This window comes from Podarcis muralis, chromosome 14 (assembly GCF_964188315.1).
Source record: "Podarcis muralis chromosome 14, rPodMur119.hap1.1, whole genome shotgun sequence".
Classification (NCBI taxonomy): domain Eukaryota; kingdom Metazoa; phylum Chordata; class Lepidosauria; order Squamata; family Lacertidae; genus Podarcis; species Podarcis muralis.
The window spans coordinates 4767461-4784055 of NC_135668.1; the positions used below are offsets into that span (position 1 = coordinate 4767461).

The window sequence follows — 16595 nt, forward strand, 5'->3', positions numbered from 1 at the left end:
TTCAACGCTAAGTTTATTTGTATACCACAGCATCAGCACAAGATTTAGGACGGTGTGGACCAGGGGCAGGCAACCTAAGGCCCATGGGCCAGATGCGGCCCAATCGCCTTCTCAATCCGGCCCGCGGACGGAATCTGCGTGTTTTTACAGAAGTAGAATGTGCCCTTTTATTAAAAATGCATCTCTGAGTTATTTGTGGGACCTGCCTGGTGTTTTTACATGAGTAGAATGTGTGCTTTTATTGAAAATGCATCTCTGGGTTATTTGTGGGGCATAGGAATTTGTTTACTCCTCCCCTCAAAAAAATAGTCTGGCCCATCACATGGTCTGAGGGACGGTGGACTGGCCCACGGCTGATAAAGGTTGCTGACCCCTGGGTGGACAGTTCCCTAACACAGGGTTTTAAGTGAGGGGTTGAAAAATTATAATAGTAATATGTAGTAATAATTTTTAAATCTATATTTAAATGGGCCATTATATCAGGCTGAAAGTGAGGGAAAGGGTCTCCGTCTGCACAACTCTTGGCAAAAAGTCAAGACCAAAAACTCTTGGCTCCTTCTCTTGGGCAAATGTTTTCTTTTCTAAGTGGCACTTCTAAGACTCATGTAAGTAAGAAACAGTGACTGAGTTTGCTTTTTCTCCTCCCTTCCAATCAATTTTTATTCTATCATGTCTTTTCAATCATAAGTCCGAAGAGAGGGACGCCTTTTCTTTTTATACCACTCTGAGAGCCACTTTGGGGACTTGCTTTTTAATTATTATGTTTTAAAAAACATTTTAAATAAATGAATACATTCGCACTCAAAGTGTCACAAAGGAAACAACTCTAACCACCACAGTGCAATGACAGTGCAGATCAAAATGATTTGAATTATATACTTTTATTGATAATAATATGTCTTTATTAATTATTATTCCCCCCTCCAAAATATAACTGGACAACAACTACTCAGCAATTAGCAGTTTGTTGACATTTCTGACTATATTACTAAATAATATGTACATAATAGTATGGCTTCGGTAGTACCAATCCCCAGCACTGGCCGCCGTCCATCCCGGCCAGGCCTCCTCCTTCCCGCCTTGAAGGCTGGGATTTCCACGGGGCCGACAGGGGCGATCGCGGTCGCTTCCTACAAGAAAAACTGGAAAAGTCCCTCAGAAAAAAACCACGACTCCCAGAGGCCATTGCGCGGGCGGCGAAGGCTGGAGGGAGCGAGAAGGCGGGGCTTCCGTCGTCGCGCGCGCGCCGCCCGCCTGGCTGCCCCGCCCCTTCCTGTTCCTCCCTCCCTCCTGCTAGTTCCCCCTCCCCTCCGGCTCCCGGCCGCCAGTCGGAGCGAAGATGGCGAAGACCTACGACTATCTCTTCAAGCTGCTCCTCATCGGCGACTCCGGCGTGGGCAAGACCTGCCTGCTCTTCCGCTTCAGCGAGGACGCCTTCAACACCACCTTCATCTCCACCATCGGTGAGGCGGCCTCGGCCTCCCTCTGAGGGGCGCTTCCTCAGGCAGGCGCCTCGGGGCGGGGGGCGGCTCCCCCGCCTCACGGAGCGCAGGCCCGGCCCCCTGGCGCCTCGGGAGGGGGGCGGCCGGCTGGGTCTTCGGGGGCCACGGGCGTCGCCGCGAGCGAGCGAGCCGGTTTCCGTTTCCATTTCCCTTCCCCTCTCGCGCCCCGCCTTGTCCCTCAGACCGTTTTTTGAGGGTAGGATTGGGGGGGTTTCTTCGCGCGACCTCCTTCCCGCCCCCCCCCCATTCCGCCTCCTTCCCGGTCCCCGTTATGTTGCGATTGGGCTTCGGCGGGGCCGCGGAGGCGTTGACCCGGCGCGGGGGGCGTGAGAGGAGCGGGCCCTGCGCGAGTCTCCGGCCCGTGACGCGGGGGGCTTCTCTTCCTCTCCGCTCTTCTGCCGCCCCCCCTTCGCCGCTTTGTTGTGGGGATTTGTGCTGGAGGGCGCCTTTTAGGCGGGGAGGCTCTCGCCGCCGCAGCGCTGGGACGGGACCCTTTTCTCAGATGGCCGCCCCGGAAGCGGAGATCTGTGGGTAGCCCCTTCCCGCCCCCCGAAGAGGCGCCCGCGGACGCCCACCTCCCTGCCCCGGACAGAAGCAGGTTCGTTAGCCCGTTAGGCTAACCCGCTTTCGGCTGCCTTGGAAAGCGCTCTTTCCGACGAACCCGCCACCCTTTTGACACTCTTGGGAGTGCATCTCTGAACCCGTTTGACACGCCTAGAAATGTCGCCATCCTCAAATGTCATCTTGGCCCCTGTTGGGCGGGGCGGAGGGTTGGAATAGGCACTTGTTTGGGGACACAGGGAGGGATTTGTCACACTGTTAAGACGCAAGGTTGGAATGATCCTCCTGCAAGCTGTTCTGTGAGTGCTCCTGACCTAGAGCAGATTTTGGGGAGGAGAGGGGAGGTGGATACGTGCTGTTGCACTAGTGGGAACCCTTGCACCGACTTCCACTAGCATTCTTTATAAAGTGCCTAAAACTGCTCAGGCCTGTACAGAAATTATGTCATTTGAAATGACATAAGATATGCTCTCTGTCTACGGTTGTGGCATGATATGAAGGAAAGGGAAGGAGAATCTGACCTAGGTGAACAGCAGTCAAAATTGGCCACGGGAACTTGTCTCGCTGTGCAGGAGCTCTGATACAGTGGACGACTGGAATCATTTTTACTCTGATAGCCAAAATGGGGAAGATAGTGATGGATTTGTACTTTACCACTAGTTGATATTTTTGTTACACATATCATGAGTGAGTGGTTGCTAGTTACTCTGTTCAACTATACAGGTTACATACGCTTCAGGTTACAGACTCCGTTAACCCAGAAATAGTACCTCGGGTTAAGAACTTTGCTTCAGGATGAGAACAGAAATCGTGCTCCGACGGTGCAGCAGGAGGCCCCATTAGCTAAAGTGGTGCTTCAGGTTAAGAATAGTTTTAGGTTAAGAACGGACCTCCGGAACGAATTAAATACATAACCAGAGGTACCACTGTATCCTTTATGTGCTATCTTGCAGGATGCCCAGCCCATATTGATAGGTGTTTTATATGCTCAAGTCCAGCTTCACAAGTTAATTTGTTCTGTCTGCTCCCTCTTGCTGCAACACTTGAAACACTTGTGCATTGATGCAGGTAGCAAGCATGGTGCTCTCCAGATATTGTAGGCAATGCTAGTTGGGGCTGATGGGAGTTGAAGTCCAACAATATCTGGAGGACATCACATTGGCTACGTCTCATAGAAACTTGTAACATCTAGGTGACTCTTCTGAGTCTGATTTAGATTACATTATATGGCCAAGTTTTGAGTCTTGTATCCTTTTTTTAAAAAAACACCTGTAGCTCACTGGGTAAATAGTGTGTCCAACTACCTGCTTAATACTATGCTGTCAGGCTGTAACAAAAAAAGGGAGTTGACTGAGCCTTTGACAGACCCTCTTGAATGGCTACTATGACAGATTGGCAGGTTAAACATTTTGCAGGCCTGCCTTATTCTGATAGTTCAGAGTGGGTAACATGAAACTTCCTGTCTCCCACATAAGGTGTTAGGAATCCAAGAGAAAAATATATATTTTTAAAGCCTGTCTAACACCAGGGGCAGGCACAGTTCCTGTCTGGCCTGACCATAAGCATAGGGCTAGGTACTAAGAACAAAAGAGAAGTAGAGTTCTGCTAGATGAAAGCAAAGGTTCATATTGTCCGTCATCTACTTCCCAAGGGAAACTCACAAGCAGGACGTGAAGACAACATAGTATTATGAGAGAGGGAGAGAAAAAGCAAAACTCTTCACACTATGTATAATCTGATATACCTCTATGATTTCTCTTACTTGCCTTTTTTATTTTTATAAGCAACAAAGTTCCAAATGTTGTAACCTGTCCTTACGGGAAAATAGTCCCAGCCCCCTAATAATTTTGTTTGCCTTTTTCCAGCTCTACAATGTATTTTTTTATTTACAGTCATACCTCGTGTTGCGTTAGGTTCATGTTGCGTCTTTTCGGCTTGCGAACACGGCAAACCTGGAAGTGTATACTTTCGGGTTTCACCGCACACGCAGAAGTGTTCTGCGCGCTTCGTGCATGAGCAGAAGAGCTCTATTGTGCTCCATGCTTGCACAGAAGCGCCTCTCGTGGACTTTTCGGGGTGCAAACAGCACCCCAGAATGGATCGTGTCCGCAACTAGAGGTACCACTGTACTGCAACCAGGACTGTATACAATATTCCAAGTAGGGGTGCATCATAATATTTGTATAAAGACTTTACAATAGTGACAGTATTATATTCAATCTCTTTTGTGATTCCTAGCATGGAATTTGCCCTTTTTGCAGCTGCTGCACATGACAGTGTAATGCAAACAAGCAATTGTGCAGGTTCCTGAAGCAAAGACTGTGGTCCCAATACTTCTCCTCCTTCTGCCCCGCTACCTGGGACTAAGCCATGGTTCATCTTAACATTACATCTGAATCTGGGCTTGTGGATTGTCTCACCCAGAGAAACCGCCAGCGGTAAGCTGAGAACAAATCTTCATTACGCTTGTGGTTTGTCTGGACTGAGACAAACCATGATTCAGGGTTTGTATATAACACTAAGCCAAACCATGGAATAGCTTTGGGTATCATGATGGCAGCAGGGGCATGCGAGGAGTGCAGTGATCTCAGTCTTATGCTCATTCACATTAAGTCACAGTTTAGCTTACTGCTGCATGCATGTAAAATTCAGATTTTGATTCCCCCCCCCCCCAGTATACATCACTTTTGACTAATTTATCTTGAGTTGCAATTGGCATTTTTTCCCCCGTTTTCCCAAAATTGGAGAGTTGAATAATTTATCCAAGTGAATAATTTTTTTCTTACTTGGAGTGACGTCCTCCTTCTGAGATGTATATTCTCCATGATGGCAGAGCAGTTATTGCCCTGGGAGTGGAACACATTCTCAAAGGCCTTGTCACAAATTTGAATCTCTTTCAAGTTCTCCAGGGCATCCCCATGGCTGCGAAATTAGACTGTAACTGTGCCCAGCTGTTTGAGGCACAGGACATAGTGGTGCTTGTAATCTATTGTTTGAAAAGTAAGAATAGAGTAACACTTTTTCATTAAGGTATTATTACAGTGGTACCTCGGGTTACAGACGCTTCAGGTTACAGACTCCGCTAACCCAGAAATAGTACCTCGGGTTAAGAACTTTGCTTCAGGATGAGAACAGAAATTGTGCTCTGGCGGCAGCGGGAAGCCCCATTCGTTAAAGTGGTGCTTCAGGTTAAGAACAGTTTCAGGTTAAGAATGGACCTCCGGAACAAATTAAGTTCTTAACCCGAGGTACCACTGTATTTCTTTTGTTGGTTATACAATATTAAAAATGCTGGTTTGTACCCCGCTTTAAAGCAGATACATCAGAGCATTTAAACAAAGAAAACTGCTGTAATGCCAGAGCATTTTCATGACCAGAGGTAATAGATTACCATAAGTGATAAGGGAGTAGGAACAGTCTTAATGAATCTCTGAACAACCTGTAGGACTTGGTTGTAACTTGCACTATTTTCATTTCACTGTTTGAGTAGCTGCTAAGAAGTCAACAGGGCGGCCTTCAGATGTCTCATTCAGTGCAAGGGCATTTTACAGGTGTTTTTTGAAATACTTTTTAAAAGCAATATTACAAACAGTTATGCCAAACAGTAGACAATTAAATCACAAGCAGGCAAGACATCAAGACCACATTATTGGGACCAGGAATGCCCAAGGTTGTGCTCTCTAGATGTTGCTGGTCCTGGACTGCAATTCTCAACAGCCCCAGCCAGCATGGCTGTAGTTCCAGTAATATCTGGTGGCTCAACATTGGCTACTCTGAGACAGCCCAGCCATGGTCGTTTATAGGAAGCTGCCTTATACCAAGCAGACCATTGAGCTCATGCAGCAGTTTTCCAGATTTTCAGATGGGAGCCCGTTTCAGCTCTACCTGGAGATGCCAGGAATTGAATTTCAGATCTTTTGTATACAGAGTATGTGCTCTACCTCTAAGCTATGGCACTTTTGGAGTTTGCTCCCACAATATGTCACAATGGCGATCAACTTGGATAGCTTTAAAATAGGATTACAATATACAGATTCATGGAGGATAATGCTACCAATGACTACTAGCTACTGTTGAAGGAAGTATATCTCTGAATCCCAGTTGCTGGCAATCACAAGGAAAAGAGTGCTTTAGTGCTCTGTTTCTGCTTGCGGGCTTCTCATAATGGGCATCTGGATGACCATTGTGAGAACAGGGTGTTGGAATAGATGGGCCACTGGCCTGCTCTAACTGCTGTGTTCTCCAGATGAAAGGTTTTTACTTTCAATGGGCCCATTCCTAGGGTTGAAATTCCCAAAAGATTCTGCTACCACAGAAGAGACATGACATTCACTCATTGAGTGAATAATGGCACCCTAAACAAGCCTTCCTTAGCTGAGCTCCCTGTGGGGAAACAGTTGATTCGAGGAAGGGTGTTCTTTTGTTTCTCAGGGAACTGTCATAGTAACTGTTTCTAACTAAAGTTTTTGAATGCTGAGTGTACTAAAATGGTCAGGAAATGGAAGAAACCACAAGAAAAACTGCTCAAGCTGGGTGTCTTATTAAGCACTAACTAGCTGCAAGAAACCAAGCATAAGCTGGAGTCTTCTTGTGTTCTGAGGCTCTGTGGTTTTCTGGCCCTGCTGGTTTGTTTTGTCAGGATAGGAAGATACATTGGCATTTGAAGCTCCAACACTTTGAGATTGTTCTTGAGTTTTAATTACCATGCTTAAGTAAATTGAGTTCCTGCATGGTGAAACCTTTATTATGTACTGTTCTGTCTTTCTGTTCATGTCACATGTGCTTGTATTTTCATGTCTATCGATTTGATAGTAGCACCTCCAATTGCTGAAATGTGCATTTGATTTTAAATAGTTTATTTAGCTGGTTTTCTCAGATAAGATAGAATTCTCACATGCATAGACAGGAACGAAACTACAAGGCATTTTTAGTGTTGTATATGAAAATTCCTCCGAGGGCTATAATCTTAGAGCATTACTATGCCACCTAAATATTTTAAATGTCTTCAAGAATAGTTGAGACATTTATTAATTGAAGGTCAGTGGTTCCCTGGATAAATTTGCCATCATGTCTAGATTTGTAAGTTTTCTATGCACTAAAGGCAGCACTGTCAATGTGGCATGAGGCTGCCTTTAGAAATGTTCCAGATGCCTGGGCAGCTAAGAAGGACTTCACTTAAGATTTTGTTGTTCTTTTTCTTAATTTATCTGAATGCCAGACTATTCCCAAACTCTACTGGTATGCTGTTTAGAAAATTTTGTTGGGAGCCTAAAAGACAGTGTACACATGCGAGTAAGTCACCTGACTGCTCAGTACTTGATGTATTACAACTGAATGTATGAATTGACTCCTGCATATTATTCTTATTTGGTGGAAACCATTGATCAACTTTCAAGAGATTTTATGCAATTATATAGTGACTTAAGCAAGCTGCCTCTGTACATGATCTGTCAAGTTTCACTTCCTCTTTAGAGGAGAACTGCGTAATGGCAATAATTTCCACTCAAGGAAGCTGTAAAATCCTGACTGCAGAGTACTTGACTCAGTTATGTTTCCGATAAACATAGCCATTTGCAGAGATACAAAAGTAGATTATTGCTACAGATTAATAAAGTGTAAGGGAAATAGGCAGGGTTGTAAGAGCATGAGACGCTAGCTTTGAGCTTCAAAATTCAAGGGCGTCCTCTTGGTAGTTCCTCTGCACCCAGAGGCTCAGGGTGTGGCAGCCCAGGAGAGGGCATTCTCTGTGGCATCCTTTAAGCTTTAAAATTTCCTCCCCACAAAGGTGTGTATTGCACCTTCATTATACTTCTTATAGAAGTATATTTTTATTTTTGTAAGTGCTTTCAAACTCTTCAATGTGGCATCTGAATGTTGTAACCTGCCCTGGGACCTTAGGGTGAAGAAACAAATAATATTGTTGCTGCATGATATATAGAATATAAGAGGATGCCTTCTGAATCAGAACACGTGCCCAAATAGCCCATTGTTCTGTTTTCAAAGTGGTCTTTGAGAAGTGCATAAGCAGAACATGGGTCCAATAGCTTGTGATCCCCCGCAGCCACCACTGTTCAGAGACATACGTACTTTCCATCTGTTAATATATCAGGGGACAGAGACACACATGTTTGACTGTGGTATCATAGTTCTGATCTCTGTTAGGCTTGAATTAATCTATTGCTATGTGATGTTTGTCAGATTAAATGTGTTGGGTTTTATAATACCCAGTGAGAGAGTTGTTCTCTCCAGAGTTTGTTGGATTTCTTCTCCTGGCAATAGTAACATAGCAAATTTGTGTGTTAGCTTTCTTATGCACTGGGAGGAGTTCAAATTCAATGCAGAAACTTGCTGACTATGAAACAAACTTTGGAATATTTACATTCTTATCCAAGATGATATCAGTATCTGGCAGTGTGTCCACAAAGGCTGTTTGTATGTCAAATGACTGGAACAGATTAATATTTTTTTTACAGAGTTTTTTTGCCTCAGGGTTTCATTCTGTCTGTCCCTAGTTTGTTTGATTAAGATAAACCTTTGCATTGGAGCATCAGCTTCTAATAAGCAACAACAAAAAACCCCTCATATTTTGGAAGACAATATAAAATGAAGGAGAGCTGTAGTAATAGAGAGACTTTGCTTTAGAAATTCCAGTTTAGTATGATAGTGTCATACTTAATTTAAACTTATAACAACTCTTTGGTAGTGTACTGTATCATCATATCTAATAAGTCAAGCTTTTTCCTCTCAGAATTGTATGGAAAAAATCTGTCAACTGCTGATTCTGAACTTTCAGTTTGAGTTTGAAGGACTTCATAAATTAGAAAACTCATGAATTAAAACAAGCTTCTCAACTATTTTTCATGGTTGTTGCTGTGGTTGTGTATTCAAATATGCATCCATTTTTCTCTGTGTGCAGAAGATGGAGGCATTTGAGATGCTTGGTGGCTTTATGACCATGTCACAGAGACAAGATATTTGGCAGACTCCCAGACTGCGCTCTTGAATCAAATTCCTGAAGATGTTGTGCAACATTTAGGAATACATTTCCAACATAGCCCTTAGAATGTTGCTTGCTTAGTAATTGAATCAAATCCTATATAAATCCTCATTAGTATCATTTGAATGTTTGCTCAGTAATATTATTTTAATACTTTGTCTTTAAAATTAATTATTTCTGAGAGAAAATGTTTTGAGTTTTGAGTTTTTATCCATTTCACACCAAGCTTCCAAACATTCTGTGCCAGGCCTGGGGTGATGGAAGTGGGAGGAGGGACAGGCTAGACGTAGAGTATTGTATTCACCTTAAATAGCTTACCATTCCACAGCCATGTTAAAATGCTAGTTTAAAACGGCTTCCATGTTATGCTTATAGATGCAATGCCTCTGTGCTATTGAAATGTGAACACTGCAACTCTTCCCTTTTATGCGTGTTGACAGGTCTTTTGGTGAAATGGCTTGGGTTGAATGGGAGAAGCATCTGCACCTTTTGTCTCTCCACATGACAGATGTCTGAAGGCATCATCCCAATTCACAATTGGCAGATGGAGCTTTCTTATATGCTGCTGTCTCATTTGACTGACATGGAGACAAATGTCTTGCTTAAATATCAATTAACCCTTAATGACTTTAGGAACTAGTGCAACTTCTGACTGAATAGCATATGCTCTGAGGAACTTACTGTGAGCCGGATGAAAAACAGCTACCATACCTTGATGCCTTTGTGTTCTTCAAAATAAGTATTTTGCACACATTGTTATTTGATGGCTGGATGTGGATTGAGTGTGTGTTTCTGAAGCTCCTTGCTGAGTTTTCAAAGCAAAGCACCCTACCCTAACTTTAGATCAACCTCTGATTGCAGGCAGACTTCTGTTTCTTGGGGACTAGCAGATAGCATTCTCCAGTTCACCATTATCTATGGAATTCTGTAGTTAAATAACTTTCCTAACATCAAGACTCCTTAGCATATGCAGTGTTTGCAACAAAATGTATATTAAGTCTTGAAGACTCTTACACAGGACTATCCAACCTCCCAGTTATTTGCTTCTCATCGATTTCTTTCAACCCTTAAAAAGGGACATAAGTTAGGAACTGAACCTGGGAATGATTTTGCTTTGCATTACTCTGTGTGTGGCTTCTGTGCGGACAAGGAATGCTTTGCCTCTAGCTAAAGGTAGCCTCTGAATGTAAGGTTTGGCTCCATTGATTTACCATTGTATAACTGCAATATACATTTGTCTATATTGAACTGAACTTTAATATCTGGCTGCCTGAGAGATGCTAGCAGGTTTGCAGTTTGATAAACTGTGAACATAATTTCCGACCTAAAGGGTATCCTTTTAAGCCATGATTTGCTATTTGTTTGGGGCACGTTAATGTTAACTGAGTTGACATTTGTTTGCATTCTAACTTGTGGTGTGATTTGGTTTTTAGGTGCACTTTAGAACATTCTAGTTGGGGAAGGAAAACAAGTGAGCTGGCTGCGTTCTTCTCAAATCTGCTAAAGAAAAGGGAGAAAGATTTTCTTCTCTGCTTCCCTTTCTCCTTTTGTCTGAATAGATTAACATTAAAGGTGGGGTGGTGCATAAATATTGCCTTATTACAGCTGCTTGTTGGCGTGGATTTGCTGTGCTGTGGAATTACATTAGGAGAACTTTAAAAAGAAAAGTACTTTATATTTGTGAGTGCCATGCAAGGAACAACATGCCACTGGGACAATTCTGAGGATGACATATTTTGAGAGGCAAAACATTAAGGTAGCAGTAATTTGTTTGCTTTCAGAACTAAAATTTAAAAACAGAGAAATTGGTATGGAGAGCAAAATGAACTATTGGAGAAAATCTGCCACTTAACTAGTAAGACAATCATTTTGTAAGTCTTTAACCAACAGGTGACTAGACGATTTCAGTAGCCTTCCTAAGGCAGGGAATACCCTGATTTGCTATTTAGGTTTTAGGTTTTCTTCTGTATCTACCTGGTAATATTCAAGTGACTTTATCCACTGTGGCGTAAAGGTAAAGGGACCCCTGACCATTAGGTCCAGTTGTAGCCTACTCTGGGGTTGCGGCGCTCATCTCGCTTTATTGGCCGAGGGAGCCGGCGTACAGCTTCCGGGTCATGTGGCCAGCATGACTAAGCCGCTTCTGGCGAACCAGAGCAGCTCATGGAAATGCCGTTTACCTTCCCGCCAGAGTGATACCTATTTATCTCCTTGCACTTAGACGTGCTTTCGAACGGCTAGGTGGGCAGGAGCAGGGACCGAGCAACGGGAGATCACCCCGTTGCGGGGATTCGAACCGCCAACCTTCTGATCGGCAAGTCCTAGGCTCTGTGGTTTAACCCACAGCGCCACACACGTCATTATCCAAATTTAGATAATGGCCAGGGCATGGAAGAACTTTTAGGCTTGCTTGAATCTCAGCTCAGAATAGTGAGGGGTCAGGGAGAGAGAACAGTTGGTCTTGGCTGCAGGTAAACTTGAGACTTATGGGCCAGTTAGACAAATAGACCCCTCCCCCCGGTTACATATGTGTGTGCTAGGATTCTCTTTAGAAATAACCTTGTTAATGCTATTACAGTGGTACCTCGGGTTACAGACGCTTCAGATTACAGACACTTCAGGCTACAGACTCCGCTAACCCAGAAATAGTACCTCGGGTTAAGAACTTTGCTTCAGGATGAGAACAGAAATTGCACGGCAGCGGCAGGAGGCCCCATTAGCTAAAGCTTAAGAACAGACCTCCAGAACAAATTAAGTTCTTAATCCGAGGTACCACTGTAATTTGAATGGAGGGAACGACTGATTTATGCACATCCAATTGACTTGCACACCATGGTGACCCAGAGATGGCTGGGAAAGGGGGTGGGGCAGAGACGGAATGGGCTTATGTGCACTCTGCCAGCACATGGGGGTAATCTTCAAAATTAGCCAAGCACATTTTGCACATATCAGCTACTTGCAACCAAGTGAAAGGTGCCTGGGTGCCAGGATGGGCTCCTGACATCTCCACCATCTGGAGGTGCATGCCTGGGGATCATTGGATCTTGACTTTTTTTTTTTTTCCACACTAATATCAGATCCTGTAGAATTCTGTCAGTTGTATTTTATCTGTACAATTGGACTGAATTTCAGGAACCAAAATGCTTTTTCTGTGCAGCCTGAGCAGGAGCAGTAAACATTATAGTTAATTGTTGTAGCTTTTCATTTGCCCCACCCCATTGCCCAGCTCACAGTTGTGAAGAATATTCTTATGATATCAATGGTCCATGTCACCATTAAGAAAAGGAGGTCAGAATAAGGCAATATATGTGTGGACTATCCCTGGATAAAGTGACTTTTCTTTTTAAAGTTCTCAAAGTTCTTAACCTAGCTCAAGGCTGTCATCTGAACTAGCCAGATGTTTAACAGATAATCAATCACAGTCAGTCCTTCATTTGAAAAATAAGACTTTAGAGCCGTATTGCCCTAAAATGGCAACTAGACATTCCATTTTGGCAACTGCAACCTTGGTTTAAGGAGCCTTTTGGCACCTAGCTTATATATCTGGCATGGGGGTGTGCGCAAATCGGTTGTTGCCTGTATAAGCACATTGATCCTACAGTTAATGAGTATTGCAGAACTATAACACTCCCCCTCTGCTCTCCTCTTCCTGCATGGTCTAGATGAGAGATAAAAAGTGTCTGGTTCTAACTTCACATCATGGTTAATAATCTTGGTTTCTTTGAATGAAACATAGTTTAACACTAACCACAGTTTCCAAATAAAGAATGCTCCTCTCAGTGCACAAACCCATGGCTTTCTCATGCAATACTAGATTTTGTGTGAACCAAACCAAACTCTAAACTGAATCAATGCCCTCTACTAGATGCAGTGAGTTTAAAGATGGCTTCCTATGTAAATTAAGAACTAATTTGATCATTGCCCATACATAAATATTTACAGCCTACTTACTCAACATAGGTATTTCATTTCGACCTCATATGTTGCTCTGGTCTGCGCAGTAACTATCTGCCCTTGCTTTGACCTATCAGTCATGGGAATTTCATTTTTGTTTGCTCCTTTCTTTTTGTGATGGCACGGCTGGGCCAAGGCAGAGGGAAAAGCAGACAGGAGCAATACTGGAAAGAGGGAAATGTGGAATTGTCTAGTGTGCAGGGTGTTTTTCCACACCTAGTGATACCTTCTGGTTGTAAGAGCCTATATACTGTAATAATATTCTAATGAAATTATTTATATAAAAAGGTAAAGGTACCCCTGCCCGTACGGGCCAGTCTTGACAGACTCTAGGGTTGTGTACCCATCTCACTCAAGAGGCCGGGGGCCAGCGCTGTCCGCAGACACTTCCGGGTCACGTGGCCAGCGTGACGAAGCTGCTCTGGCGAGCCAGCGCAGCACACGGAACGCCGTTTACCTTCCCACTAGTAAGCGGTCCCTATTTATCTACTTGCACCCGAGGGTGCTTTCGAACTGCTAGGTTGGCAGGCGCTGGGACCGAACAACGGGAGCGCACCCCACCGCGGGGATTCGAACCGCCGACCTTTCGATCAGCAAGTCCTAGGCGCTGAGGCTTTAACCCACAGCGCCACCCGTGTCCCAATTATTTATATAGATATGTTTTAAAATCTATTAAGCAATGTTATGTTCTAAAATTAGTAAAAAAATAAACCTGTCTTTAAAAATTATACAAAATATCTCCTTTACCCCTTCTATAACTAATGCCCTATTTAGTTGTAAATTAGCATTGCCTAGTGGTTGGATTTGCACAATTTAAAATAAAATGTGAAGTATATCAATAGGAAACTTGATTTAAATTTGCCTTTTTTTCTTGCAGATTTAAATTATGAAATGTGATTGTTTCAAATCCCCTTGACTGGATTTTGCTACAAGCAAGGTGGATTTCAGAGTTGTTTTTGGAGCTCAGCTATTAAAAATGGAAGAATGGGATTGTCTGCAGTGTGCTGCTCTGTTGTTGATTTGAATGGGATTTTAGGGCTGCTTGGAAGAGGACAGATGAGCCAGGCTCTCTATTTAATCTGTGGCCTGGAGAGGTGGTCTTCCTCCTGATAATATTTTAATCTTATCTGTTTAGTCACTGCTCACAGGTTTACTAAAGGGGGTGAGGAGCTACCTCTGCTGGGTTTAAAGGAGGAGAGCCTTAAGACCAGTGACAGCCAGCACATGGCCGTCTGAAAATGAGCACTTTTAAAAAGTGAAAATTCATTCTCTGCTGGAATGGAATTCCGTTCAATTCCCTGTTAGCCCTATGAACTTCGTATGGTTGCATTCCATACTGCTTATGCAATGGACTTCTCACAGTGAAATCCTTATACATCTTAATGAGAAGTTATTTGCATGCCTGAATTTCCCTGAACAATGATCTAACTGTTGGAAGTTTGCTGTTTGACTTAGGATAGTGGCTTGTAACAATTGCATGATTGATAGCTTGAAGAGACTATTTCTGTAAGTAGTCAGGTTAGCAATTTATTTCTTAAAGGGACACTGATACTAGCAATAACACTTGAATTGGTTTAATTTGGCCTTGCTATCATAGCAATTCCACTTATGGCCACACTTTTGTGTATATTAGCATACCTAGTGATTGCTTCTGCCGCTGGTACATACACCTTTGGTACGAAATGCACACAATAAATGATATTGGATTGCTCCCCTGCATATTTTGGTATGCCTTGAAATGGAAGTATGAATTGGATATATCCAGTCATCTTCCTAATATCTCAAAACATTACAGAACAAGGCCTTGCCAATTTGAGTCACCTTGAATGTAGAAGGACCTTTTCAGGGTGGGCGGAGGGCCTCTTCTGACCCTGAACCTAATGATCCAATGAAGCTTTGGCCTTCTTGAGCTGTGAGGAAATGCTGCTTCTTCCATTGCAGTAAATGATTTAGCATTTTATTCATGTTAATGCCCCTGCCAGAACATGTGAGATGTGCTCTTGAGGTTTTGTTCTAATTTCTTCATTGGGACATTTTCGACAAAATGAGATCTGTAAAGGACCATATGAAACTCTCAAATTAGTTATTTTAGTGCCTTATTCTGGAGGGTCTTATCACAGGCAAAACCTACCTGCAAAATCTTGAAGCACCTGCCAGCATTGCTATACTTGCTTTGACCTGGTTAGTGAGTCCTAATGTGCACAAGAATAGAAAATGTGCACAAACTCTTTCTCCTTATCCACAGCAAGCGTAATTATGGAGCCTATCATACTTCACCTTTAATCCTTTTTGAATTCAGACCTTTATAATGTCTACTCATGATGGTACAAGTTCAATTGTATGGATCTTCTGGAACTAGTAAACAAGCTAATTGAGGCTATGGACATTGACACATTTGGAGCAATTGGTGGTGGTGGCAGAGGTTCTGCATGGAGCTTGTGACCTCAGGGTCATCGTGTGTATGCTGTTCTCCCTTCCACTCTCCAGGTGCAGGATTGTGGACATGCTCCTAATACTAGGTAACTTTTATGTTGGGTCTCCTGTTGCTGTATACGAGCCCCAAGTTACTGTTGGAACTACTCTTAAAATTTATGCTGGTCTTTGTACTGAAAGCTGTTAAATAGGCTGGAAACAAATGTTTAAGCGATACTCTCCTTGAATAGTAAAGGAATTTACACTATCCTCCTTCAAACTATCCAGTTTTTGTCTTTTGGAAGGGTTCTTGCCTATTAGTGGCATACAGTAAGTTTTTTTGTGTATCTATCAAAGAAAATAAACCTGTATTTAACCCAGTATCTTTCCCTATTATTTGGCAATATAATAGGGCCAGCAGGCCATGATGTGTATGCTGAATTTGCTCCCCTCACTAAAAAAAGGCCACAGTCATTGGATCACATGCTAGTTATCTTTTGGTGCTCCTGTCTGCTTTGGGTGAAATTGTTTGCATATCCATGAAAATGCCAATGGATATGTTTTGGGAGAAGAAAGCCAAAGGTTAAAGTTCAGGATAAGTTGCCTTTGTGACTTTGTACAACATGACACTAGTATGTTTCAATTGTACTCCGCCTTCACAAATATTATGAATGTGCCTCCCATAAGCATTGTATTCCTCAAATCTCTAGTTTTTTGCACAAGTAAGGATGTGCATAAGCAAGACTTAATATTTCTTTCAACTTTAAAGAAGAGAGGCTGAGCAATCTCATACTTTAGGAGTTTAGAGGCTAGCGTAAACATATTTTTAATTATGGAAGTGTAATACAGGAAATAAAAAGGGAAATTCCAGGCACTAGACTTGATCCTTGGAGTCCAGATTTGGTGCATTTATACCTTTCAGCACTTTCACAAAAGACTCATATACACATGTAGCAACTTGCAGGTATGTCTCTACATGTCAAATTTTAATCCCTGGACTGTAAAGTCAACATGATCCCCTCAGGGTTTTTCTTTCTTTTCATTTTCAAAAAAAATCCCGGCCCACCCCTTCTTTGGAGGTTTTTAAGCAGAGGTGGGATGGCCATCCGTTTTAGCTGAGATTCCTGCATTACAGGCGGTTGGACTAGATGATCATTAAAAACACGGAA

The 16595-nt window shown here is 43.0% G+C and overlaps 1 protein-coding gene across 1 annotated transcript in view; it reads left to right on the forward strand.

Moving 5' to 3' along the window:
• Window positions 1–1279: 1279 nt before the first annotated feature.
• The window catches only part of RAB8B (RAB8B, member RAS oncogene family), a 37680-nt gene continuing 22364 nt past the window's right edge, over window positions 1280–16595 (forward strand). The window contains exon 1 of the mRNA XM_028705428.2: window positions 1280–1463. Within this exon, the coding sequence (XP_028561261.1) occupies window positions 1340–1463 (124 nt within the window). The 5' untranslated portion in view covers window positions 1280–1339. The remainder of the gene's footprint in view (window positions 1464–16595) is intronic.